Raw genomic sequence first — 12,637 nt, forward strand, 5'->3', positions numbered from 1 at the left:
GGGGTTACCAAGTCATTCCAAGGGGTTTAAGGACTAAGCTGCTTGGCAATCAGAACTTGAGCTTCAGGCTGCTATCTCAAACAAGAGGTAAAAGTTAATTCCCAGAGCCTGCGTGTGGCTTCTAGTTCCCTAAATCCCTTTAGCTGAGGGGCTGGCCCTAAGACTTGTCCAGGGCCCAGTTTACAACGGGAAGTTGGGTGGCTCCAGCGGAAGGAGGGGAGGGAAGCGGGGTGCTGAGCCACACGGGGACTGGACACCGCCCAGCCTCCGCTGTCTCGGTTTCCCATCATCTTTAGGGCATCACAGAAGGGTTTCCATCGGGAAATACATCTTGGCAAATATATTTTGAAGTGTGCTTTTCCTTCCCTTTTCCCTATCACTTCCTCTAAAATAGGAAGAAAGTGTTTTCTGATTACAAATAGATTTGTTTTTTTCACAGAATGACTGACATAGGAAGAAAAGTATGGCTTATGTTATATACTTGATTACTTAATATATTTTACTATCACTGTCCTCTCATCTCATGGGAACTGAGCATTATCTACTAACGGAAGGCAATCTTGACTGTAGAACTTACCTTTATTCATCCCAGATGATACCTCCTGAATATGCCCACTTAGCCAATATCGTAATATATTAGGGTATTACTTGGGAAGAAAAATGAAGTAAGCCTATAAAGACCAGCCACCTGTTCATTTCTGTTATGCGGTTTACATTACTTTTCACAGTGACTTAGCCAAATAAATGACTTCATTGGAAAGTCAGACAAGCCCCAGCCTTGCAAGGCGGTGGCGGGAACCAAGGAAGAAATGTGGCCTATGCCTTCTCCCTTCACCTAAAGCGTTGGCGCATGGGGCACTTTAGTGGTGAGGTGTATTTGCTTGGGTATATGTCATACACACCCGTCTATCCTTAATTTTTTCAAATCAGTGGACTATTTTAGAACCGTTTTCAATTTATTGAAACATTGAGCAGAAATTAGAGTCCCCATATACTCCCTTAGCCCCTATTCAAACAGTTTCCCTGTCATTAACATCTTGCATTAGTGAGGAAAACTTGTTACAAATGACAATCCAGTACTGACACATCATTATTAATAAAATCTATAGTTTACATTAGGGATTCAGTCTGTGTTGTACATTCTATGGGTTTTCACAAATCTGTAATGACGTGTGTCCACCATCACAGTTTCATACAATACCTTTTCTGCTCTAAAAGTGCCCACCTATTCGCTCCTCCCACATTCCCGTCTCCCTTTTTATTTTTAAAAATCATAATTTTCAACAGGAAAACACGGCAATATTTTCCCACAGGATATACTGGACTTATACTTAAAAGAGTAATTAAAACGTACCGGTTCAACAAACTCAAACTTCTTTTTTTCTTGAACTTCTTGAATTTTAAAGACATATTCTAGCGATGCTTCGTAGAAGTTTTGATGTTCTCGGTCAATTTGTGTATCTGCCTAAAGAGTGCAAAAAGGCAAACCATGACACAGGGAGTCATTATTAATGGTTCTGTATTAGAGAGGAGCTCAAATCCTGTTCCACTCTGAAATCTTTATCAAAAATTAAGTCCCACCAAAAGTTTTAATATAGCAATTATTACTATGTCCTGGGAATACAGAGACTAGGAAAACACAGCCCTTGTCCGTAAGAACTATAGTATATGGGGTGGGAGGGGGAAAACAACAACAGAGTAAGCATACAACAGTCAGATCATTTTTTAAAATAATGCAGAAGAAGTATATAAAAGTATCTGAAAATCTACAGGATCATAAAAAAAAGAGCTTTAAGTTCTGGGAGAAAATGGTAGTGGTTTGAATTGAATTTTAAGATGAACAACTGGCAGTGAGTAGTCAAAGATTAAAAAAAAAAAAAAAAAGAGCCACTCCCATAAAAAAGTAAAGACCCATGAACGAGTTTGACAGGGTTTGCCAACAGAGTACATAAGTGGAGGGAAGGAAGGAGAAGTAAGATTAGCATCACACTGTCAAAGACCTTGAACACTGCAGAGCAAATTTGGATTTAACTGAGGACAAATTATCTGAGAATATTAAGCAGCAAGCCACATCATTAGGTAATCCCTTAGAAAGATAATACTGATAGCAGAGCCAAAAAATTTCCATGGTTCTAACCTGGTGATTCATACTCCATCAATGCCATGCACATTTATTCTTCATGAACACAGTAAGGTTTGATTGATAAAGTGTAAGAAATGGTTATTGAGATAATTTCATTTTATTTTTTTATGTCACCTCTCTCCCCTCTTCTATGCCAACTACCACCCTCATATGCCATTTTTTAAACTGATTTTTATTTAACAGAGAGGCAAGCCCTGCCTGTGTGAATCAGTCAATTGGAGCATCCTCCTGTGCAATGGAAGAGCATGGGTTTGATTCCCAGTCAGGGGACATACCCAAGTTGGTTCAAACCCTGGTCAGGGAGAGTATGGGAGGCAACCAATGATGTATCTCTCTCACATTGATGTTTCTCTCTCTCTCTCTCTTTTTCTCCTCCCTCCCCCCTCTCTAAAAAAATCAATTTAATAAAAAAGAGAGAGTCATGATTTTACTTTTCATGCCGTTACATATGCCCCGCTGCCAGCTGAGATTACTAAAAGCAGATGAAAAAAAAGGGGGGGGGGGTCTCTGGAATACAAAGTATCTGCCAACAACTATTTGGGAATAGAATATAACTTTGGAGCTATTTTATGATGACAATTTCACAAAGAGAAGCTTAAAAAAAAAGATAAAATTAGGTTTACTGGCTTGGACATCATAGCATCTTAAAACTTCACTTGAAATGCCTTTAAAAATAATTATATACACTATGCATTTATTCATATAATTAAAAATAACCCAGTATTATAAGCAGCTCAATAGGGAGTTTTTTAAAGTTGAGCGTTCCAACTTTCTAAACTAACATACAAAAAGAACATATAAATCAGGTAGGAAATGTGAGCCAGAAGCTTCCAAAGATAATTTCTAAGCAAGAAAAGATATACACATCAACACAAAGGCAATCAGCATTCTACACAAATCAGGCATTTTCTTACCACAGCTTACAAGAGCACACTATTTATAGAAGGAAGGGTAAGGAGGTATACTTAGTGGTATGCTAATAAATGTGTAGCAGCTGGCTCTCGCGGGGGGAAGCCGGATTTGCAGTACTGGCTGGTTTCCGTGGTGTAAATATTCCCCAAACAGCCAGTTCCAAACCACAAACCCAACATCAGTGAATGAGGGAGTTAGAAAGAGATGAGAAAGTCGGCTCTCCAAGAGAGAGCTCCAGGACACCACTGGTGGAAGGGCCACAAGAATATTTTTAGTCCCAGCGACAGCATTCTATTCCACAAGTTACTTCTGAAAGTCTTACTATCCACTTGGAAAGATATCGGCATTGACTGTGTTGACTGGCGCGTGGGAACAAACTAGAATGTCGAGCCACCTTTACGACGTATGTGACTAGTTCTGGTCAACAAAGCTGTGAAGCAAAGCGCACAGCAGGCGCGGATGCCGTCCTGGAAGGCCTCCTCGCAGGCTGGCCCTTGGCTGCATCTGGGAATGTTGACTTTGGGAGCGTTCCCACCACCCTAATTGATAAGCGTAGTTCGCTATGTCAAAACAATTTGTGCAAACAATATGGTTTACTTTAAACACCTGCATTTCTTCTGGGACTCTGGAATTTGGGTCCATGACAAGCAGAAGGTGCCTATGTGACCACCTCCCAGTAAAAAAGCATGGGTACTCGGTCTATATTGAGTTTCTAAGAGACAGCATTTCCCGTGTTTCCTTCACGACCTATCACTAGTGGAATTAAGTGTGTCCTGTATGTCTCCACTGGGAAAGGACTCGCGGAAGCTCATGCCTGGTTTTTTTATCCCAGACTTCACCCTATGCATCCTTTGCTGAGTTTCCTTCATATCTTTTCACTGCAATAAACCACAGCCACGAGTCCTAGCAAAGCATGAAATCTGGGGGTGTTAAGTCATTTCCTCGGAAACTCAGTTGCCTTCCACAAGTCCATCTCATCAAAGGGGTGCGGGGGCACCAAGAAGGATAAAAGAGGAAAAGATGATTCTTGCCACCCACCAATTAGAGATATTTCCCATCACCTCCGATCTAGATGAATTCCAAACCTGCTTAAATTCCCATCACCTCGCATCTAGATGCATTTGTTGCACCAAGCCTGCTTTGAAAGGTCATCTAGAATGTACAGTGCTTAGAGAATGTAACAGCTTAATTTCTCTTCAGTACAAGATTTTTTTGAAAGACATTCTTTACTTGGGATGAATCCCATTTGTACTTAAGCTCATACAGTGTGTTATTCACTAGCAGACAGTTGCTTATAAACCCACTGGCAGCTGTTGCTTTGTATTCAGTACTGGATAAATAGGATAACCATATAATTTACTGTCCAAACTTTTTAAACTGAAAGGGAGCACCAGTAATAATTATGCCCAAACAACAGGTATAAACTATTGTTTACAAGGCAAAAGGGGACAGTAAAGTCATCCTAGTAAGAAACCAAGTTAATTACATAAGAAAACCATATAGTTCTGCAGAAACCTAAATTACTCCCCACTTACAATAAGCGATCTGATTCAAAGTAGAGAAACACACACACACACACACACACACACGCGCGCGTGCGCGCGCGCGCACGCGCACCCTCATTCCCAGAGGAGAAATGATTTAAGCTGGACTGAAGAATGGGGAGTTTAGAGTAAGTGGACATAAAAGGAGAAGAATCTGAGTGAGGGAAAAGAGTCCAGAAAAGTTATGTTTTGGTTGATCAAAAAGAATTCCAGGGAGATTAACGTGAGGACAGTAGAGAATATACTGATTCAATGGTGCGGCTGGGTGCCTGTGACTGTGGAGACCTCCGTAAGAAAGAGAAGCTGAAGGATGTGAGAAACAAGGACGAGGGTGTGAGAAAGGAGGGGGAAAAAGTCAAAAATAATTTTGGTATGAGAAACACCAGCATTACAGAATTAAAGAAATGAGAAGTAGGAACAAATTTGAGAAAATGGTGATATGTGAGATTTCAATGTATTAGTAAGAAGAGGTAAAGTCCCGAGCAGCGGGAAGTTAGTCAGCATGATGAAATCACGCCCTGAGATGCTCATCGGGGTGTTATAAGGACAGTACGGAAATGGAAGAGATGCTGGGGACACAAACTTAAGGATATGAATAGAGGAATAAGCGTAGAAACTAAGGGATTCTCTTTCTTTAGGAGGCAGGGATAAGAGGACTCTACTCAAAGCATACATAGAGATATGTGAAAAGCTAATTTCTGGGTTTCTCAAAGGATTTCTTTTCTCCTAATTATAAAAGTATTACAGATAAATTATTATAAGTTTATTCATTACTCATTACTATAACAGAGAAATGCAAAGATGATAAGAATCATTATTCTTTTTCTTTTTTTAACCCTCACCCAAGGACATGCTTACAGAGAGGAAGGGAGAGAGAGAGAAACATTGATGTGGGAGAGAAACATTGATTGGTTGCCTTCCACATACCCCCAGACTGGGGATTGAACCCACAACCCAGGTATGTGTACTAATCAGGAATCGAACCAGCAACGTTTTGGTGCATACAAAGATGCTCAGCCAACTGAGCCACACTACAGCTAGGCCCCGATCATTCTTTTGTGCCATTTCAGCTATTTCTAAATTTTTGCATTGCAAGAGTAATCTTACATCAACACCACAATTTATTTTTATGGTCATTTTGACCATTTCTCTTGGGTAAATTACTATCAACAGAAATCATTTCAACTATCTTTTACATTTCAAATTTGTTGAAATATGTCATCAAATTTATCTCAAGAATAATGAATAATTTTGTTTCTACCAGAGAAGCAAAAGTGTGCTCGTTTTCCTATATCATCATTAACAGTGGATATATTTTAATAAATTAAACTAACATCCTGCTGCTATTATTAATCTGCATTGTATTTTAATATGTAACATTGAGACTGAACCATATTCACTATGGCTACATTTCTTCTTTAATGAAATAACCACTAATATTTTGAACCCATGTTTTCAACTGAAGACTACCTTTTTTACACTGATTTGCAAAAACATCTTGTATATGAGTGATGGTAATTCTATGTCATATGCTATATAAATTCCCTGATACTTTGCCTTTTAATTTGACTTAATGTCTTATGAAACAGACATTATTTTATGCATTCTGATCTTTCCACATTTCCTTTATAATCTCTTCCTCTTATTTTATGCTTAGGAAGACATTAACTGCTCACATATTAAATATTATTACTTGTTATGTGCTGTAAAGTCTATTATATGGACAAGTCTGTTTCCAACTCTGTTATTCCAATGATCCACCTGAAAGATGGTCTTGGAGCTTTATCAACACAAGCTGATCCCTAGTTCCGTCCTGGAAATGGGCAGCCACCGATTTCTCTGAGGAGTCAGAGAGAAGGCACAGAGGGGTCTTTCTGAGAGCAACTTAACAAGTCTGGTGCTGACAGAAGGACAGGAACAGATGTCTTTCAATACCATGTTACAAAACTAAATATACGTGTGGCAGCACCTCCCGATGAGAGAACTTGATTCCTGGAAGCGTAGTGTAAACAAAAAACCCACGTCACATTTTTCCTTGTCTACATTATGTGCTCCGAGGAGCCACGATGGCACAACTATGTTGTGTTGTGGGCTGTGCCTCCTGGAAAAGAAGTGTGTGAGTGTGTGAGTGTGTGAGTGTGAGTGTGTGAGTGTGTGAGTGTGAGTGTGTGAGTGTGTGAGTGTGAGTGTGTGAGTGTGAGTGTGTGAGTGTGTGAGTGTGCTCTTAGGTTTATTCTAGTGCAATGTTTAGAGAAATGTGAGCATTTAATAAATATGGAAGAGGTGAATATAATATTAAATTTGTATGGAAGCACAAAATATCCCAGAGAGTCAAAGCAATATCGAGAAAGAACAAAGCTAACGATATCATGCTTCCAGTTTTCAAACTATATTACAATGCTCTATTTAAAAAACAGTATGGTATTGGCATAAAAACAGACAAACAGACGAATGGAACAGAACAGAGCCCAGAAACAAACCCATGCATAAATGGTCGATAGATTTATGAAAAAGAAACCAAGAATATACAATGGGGAAAGAACAGTGTCATCAACAAATGGTGCTGGGAAAACTGGACAGCCAGATGGAGAAGAATGAAACTCAATCACTATCTTACACCATTCCAAAATTAGCTCAAATGGATCAAAAACTTGAACATAAGACCTACAATCATAAATGCTTAGAAGAAAAACGTAGGTGCTAAGCTCCTTGACAAGATCTTGGTGATGATTTTTTAAAAAAAAAACATATTTTATTGGTTTTTTACAGAGAGGAAGGGAGACGGATAGAGAGCCAGAAACACCAATGAGAGAGAAACATCGATCAGCTGCTTCCTGCAAACTCCCCACCGGGGATGTGCTCACAACCAAGGCACATGTCCCCGACCAGAATCAAACCTGGGACCCCTGAGCCCGCAGGCCAATGCTCTATCCACTGAGCCAAACCGGCCAGGGCTTAGTGATGATTTTTTGAATCTCAAACCAAAAGCAAAAACAAATAAGTGGGACTACATCAAACTAAAAAGCTTTTGCACAGCCCTGGCCAGTGTGGCTCAGCTGCACCAAAAGGTGGCTGGTTCAATTCTGGTCAGGGTATATGCCCTGTGTTGCAGGCTCGATTCCAGGTAGGAAGCATGCAGGAGACAGCCGACAAATGTTCCACTCTCACATCAACGTTTTTTTCTCCCTCTCCCTTCCTCTGTCTCTAAAATTCAATAAAAATACTTTTTGCGGATACCACCAAGATGGCGGCATAGATAAACACCGGAGACTGCTGCCGCAAACAACCACTTCAATAATACAACTAAAAGACGGAACGGATATCACCCAGAACCACAGGAAGGCTGGCTGAGGAGAGACTCTTCAACTAGAAGGAAAGACAACAGCATACCTAGGCTCAGAGGAGGCGCAGTGTGGAAAATTTAAAGATGCGGAGGTGCGCGCGCAAAGCGGGCTGGTGGCTGAGGGCGCGGTTGTCGTTTTCAATCAGGAGGGAGTCTCAGACTCTGAGCTCCAGATCCGGGCGAGTCTCTACAGACTCAGACTCAAACGGGAGAAGCGGGATTGTCTAGCATCAGTTGGAACGTGAGGGCAGCTTTCTCTCCGAGGTTTGCAGCGGTTGCCGGGGTTCTGAGAAGCAGAGCCTCTGGGAACGGGACTGAGAGCAGCCATAACTGCTCCCTCCGCCCGCCCTGTTGAGCCCGCCCCGCCCAAGCCCTGCGCGGAGCCATTTGCTGGATCACCTCAGGCAAAGGCTAGATTAGCACCTCCCCAGAGGACAGAAGTTTTCCCACTGCAGACACAGCTGATTCTCACAGCGAGTCAGCCTGGAGGTCAAATCCCTCTAGTATTAACTACAACAATCAAGGCTTAACTAGAACAAGACTGCGCACAAAGACCACAAGGGGGTGCACCAAGAAAGCATAAAAAATGCGGAGACAAAAAAACATGACAGAAATGGAGGATATAGAGCTAAAAAACGCAATTTTGAGGGCTTGCAATAAACTTGAGGAGAGCCTCACGAAAACTAATGAGACCCTCGATGCTATGATAAAGAAACAACTAGAAATTAAGCATGCACAGACTGAAATAAAGAATATTATACCCAATAGCAGATCAGAGGAGCGCAAGAATCAAGCCAAAGATTTGAAATGCGAAGAAGCAAAAAACACCCAACCGGAAAAGCAAAATGAAAAAAGAATCCGAAAATACGAAGATAGTGTAAGGAGCCTCTGGGACAGCTTCAAGCGCACTAATATCAGAATTATAGGGGTTCCAGAAGATGAGAGACAGCAAGATATTGAAAACCTATTTGAAGAAATAATAGCAGAAAACTTCCCCCACCTGGTGAAAGAAATGGACTTACAGGTCCAAGAAGCACAGAGAACCCCAAACAAAAGGAATCCAAAGAGGACCACACCAAGACACATCATCATTAAAATGCCAAGAGCAAAAGACAAAGAGAGAATCTTAAAAGCAGCAAGAGAAAGAGACTCAATTACCTACAAGGGTATACCCATACGACTGTCAGCTGATTTCTCAACAAAACTTTGCAGGCCAGAAGGGAATGGCAAGAAATATTCAAAGTGATGAATAGCAAGAACCTACAACCAAGATTACTTTATCCAGCAAAGCTATCATTCAGAATTGAAGGTCAGATAAAGAGCTTCACAGATAAGGAAAAGCTAAAGGAGTTCATCACCACTAAACCAGTATTATATGAAATGCTGAAAGGTATCCTTTAAGAAGAGGAAGAAGAAAAAGGTAAAGATACAAATTGTGAACAACAAACATGCATCTATCAACAAGTGAATCTAAGAATCAAGTGAATAAATAATCTGATGTACAGAATGAACTGGTGATTATAATGAATCAGGGACATAGAAAGGGAATGGACTGACTATTCTTGGGGGGGAAAGGGGAGTGGGAGATGCAGGAAGAGGCTGGACAAAAATCGTGCACCAATGGATGAGGACAGTGGGTGGGGAGTGAGGGCAGAGGGTGGGGCGGGAACTGGGAGGAGGGGAGTTATTGGGGGGGGGGGGAAGGAACAAATGTAATCTGAACAATAAAGATTTAATAAAAAAAAAGATTACAGTAAAAAAAAATACTTTTTTGCAAAGCCTCTACACAGCAAAGGAAAAGGCAATGTACTAAATAGAAGAAAATATCTGCAAATCATATATGTGATAAGGGGCTAATATCAAAAACATATAAAGAACTCATACAACTCAAGAGGAAAAAACAAACAATCCTATTAAAAAATAGATGATCTGAATAAACATTTTTACCAAAAAAAAAGACATACAGATTGACTGACAGAGACAAGAAAAGATGCTCAACATCATTAATCATCGGGGAAATGCAAATGCAAACCAAAACCACAATGAGATATTACCTCACACCTGTTAGAATTGCCATAATGAAAAAGACAAGAGGTAACAAATGTTGGTAAAAATCTAAATTGGTGCAGTCACTATGAAAAACATTATGGAGGTTACTAAAAAAAATAAAATAAAAAACAGAACTACATTATGATCCAGCAATTTCACTTTTGGCATTTATCTGAAGAAAACCAAAACTCTAACTCAAAAAAATGTATGCACCCCATGTTCATTGAGGAGTTATTTACAATAGTCAAAATATGGAAACAACCAAAATGCCCATAGATGAATGAATAAATAAATAAATAGTGAACACTGGTCAGCCAAAATAAGTAAATAAAATCTTGCTATTTTGACAACCTGGATGGACCTTGAGGGCATAATGCTAAATGAAAAAATCAGACAAAAAAAGAGAAATACCATATGATCTCTCTTATATGTGGAACCCCAAGAAAATAAGTAAATAAAAGTTCACAGATAAAGAGAACAGATTGGTGGTTGCCAGAGTCAGGGGGGGCAGGGGAATGGGCAGGGATAAACTTTAAGAAAAAAGGAAGGAAGGAAGGGAGAAAGGAAGGGAGGAAGGAAGGAAGGGAGGAAGGAAGGAAAGAAGGAAGGAAGGAAGGAAGGAAGGAAGGAAGGAAGGAAGGAAGGAAGGAAGGAAGGAAGAAATGATGTAGGCTTAATAAGAGCTTTCTAAGTAGAACGAACAGTAAGTGCAAAGTTCCTGAGGTATGCCCAGACTTGAATAATTTGGGCAAGATAAAAGGTTAACATAACCAAAGCATGGAGTAAAGAGAAGAGTCAAGAAGGAGGGCGGGGGGGGGGGGAGGAATGGAGGAGAAGTAGTAGTAGTAGTAGTAGTATGGGACATGTCAATGGAATATTAAATTGTAAATATAATACCTCAAAATTAAACATGCCATTGAAAATTTTAAATATTCATTTTTCTTAATGACAGTTTTTTCCCCCATTTCATTTAGCTACAAAACCTTTCCATGGGCACACAATTGTATGTTCAATTATCCTTTTTTAATAGCAGGTGCTAGAACACAATATAGGTTATAATGAACTCATGTTTAAATAACAGAACTTCCCAATATGAAATATATTGAAATGAAGAAATTCAATTCCCTCAATGAGAACATGAAAGTGTAGAAAAAAGGAACCAGAAGCAAAATAACCCTGCCATGGCTTTTCGATGCGGGGGAACTCTAATCATACTCTGACTCATCAGGCAGCCCCGAGGCTGGATGTGGAGGTAAGAAAAATAGCAGAAAGAACACAGAGAGCAGAGGACCAGGTTGAGTTGGAAAAGTGCTTGTTGGCTTCGCTGGATCAGGATGAGGCATTCAGAAGCGGTTCTGGACAGTGACACCTCCCAACTACAGAGAGAGGAGGGAGAAGAGATGGGAGACTCCGCGTGGCGGTCTCCTATGATTCCCTGTGAAGGTGTGGAGCCCAGGATGCAACCACCTGACTCCCATCTTGCAGCTCTGAGACAACCATGGTAGATCCAGGGAAAAGCTTGGGTGGGGTGTCAAGAGTTTTTGGTGTTGTTCTTAGGATGAAAATGACAGGAAAGTCCATTAAAAAAACCACACACACATACCTCATCAGAACTGGAATTGCACTATGCCTTAGTAAAAAGACTACAAGATTTTACTAATTATAGTTAAAACACTACCAATGAGAAGGACAGATATTTCAGAAAGAAGGAATAATGGGACTGCTTATATGCATACAGGTTAGTAAAATATTTCTGTTGCCTATTATTTAAGAAAACTGATGTAAAATAATTCCATTCCCCCCCTCCCCCATGTTGAGGCAACGCCTTAAAAACAGATATTTTCAACTTAACATAAAAGCTATAACATGAATTTGGTAGGTTCTGCCATTAAAATAATGCCCAACAGAAGAAAATGAAAAAGTTTTGTTTCATTCTTTCTTACTGTTGAAGAAAACACTATTTTTTTCATTTGGAACTATTAATATTAAATGTCACAAGGCATGAAAAATGTTCAGCGCAGTGCCTGTCATTAGTAAATGCTCAGTGAATTATCTACATTTTTTAACTAAAGAATAACAGATCCTGAGACACTGCTACCTTGGACATTTGGTCTTCACATGACGTAATGCTAATGCCCTTTTTTTCTATTGGAAAAGCTTACCTCTTGCAAATGAGACTCCTTTTTCTTCGCAGACAAATTTAAATGTTTTTCAAGAATAGAATAGTATTTTTCACTCTCCTTGTCAAACTTCTTCTTCCCATCCTGGGGATAACAAAACAAAACATTCAAATTAGAGCCGCAAGAAAACCACAATTTTCACCACTCCCATCAAACATCAAATAAAAGAAGGATTAGTGAACTCCAAATACGTGCAAAATTGTATGAAGCAGAGTGGAAAGAAGGACATAAAACAGTCGTTTGAATACGTATTCTCTCAGAGGTGCTCATGGAACCATCTCTTACGCAGGGGCCAGACTGGCTACATTGATTCTCTAATAAAGAAAATGTCTCCTTTAGGCTTTTTAGTGACTCGGACGAGATAAGACATAGCCAGTTTAGAGAACCACTGGCACAGAGCCTTTTCCAGAAATCTTTATTTCCCAGCCACAAAAAGATACTTGATATTTCAAACAACTCATTCTTA

General features: G+C 39.9%; 1 protein-coding gene across 4 annotated transcripts in view; it reads right to left on the reverse strand.

The window, feature by feature from the left end:
* The window catches only part of ARHGAP42 (Rho GTPase activating protein 42), a 253,909-nt gene that overhangs the window by 61,618 nt on the left and 179,654 nt on the right, over positions 1 to 12,637 (reverse strand). For all 4 annotated transcript variants that reach the window (XM_070425922.1, XM_070425919.1, XM_070425920.1 and 1 more), the window contains 2 exons: positions 12,154 to 12,255; positions 1,355 to 1,465 (listed from right to left, as the gene is read on the reverse strand). In XM_070425922.1, coding sequence (XP_070282023.1) covers positions 1,355 to 1,465; positions 12,154 to 12,255 — 213 coding nt within the window. The remainder of the gene's footprint in view (positions 1 to 1,354; positions 1,466 to 12,153; positions 12,256 to 12,637) is intronic.

Source organism: Myotis yumanensis, unplaced genomic scaffold (assembly GCF_028538775.1).
Source record: "Myotis yumanensis isolate MYYU_CA2020_CCGP unplaced genomic scaffold, mMyoYum1.0.hap1 SCAF_10, whole genome shotgun sequence".
Taxonomy (NCBI): Eukaryota; Metazoa; Chordata; class Mammalia; order Chiroptera; family Vespertilionidae; genus Myotis; species Myotis yumanensis.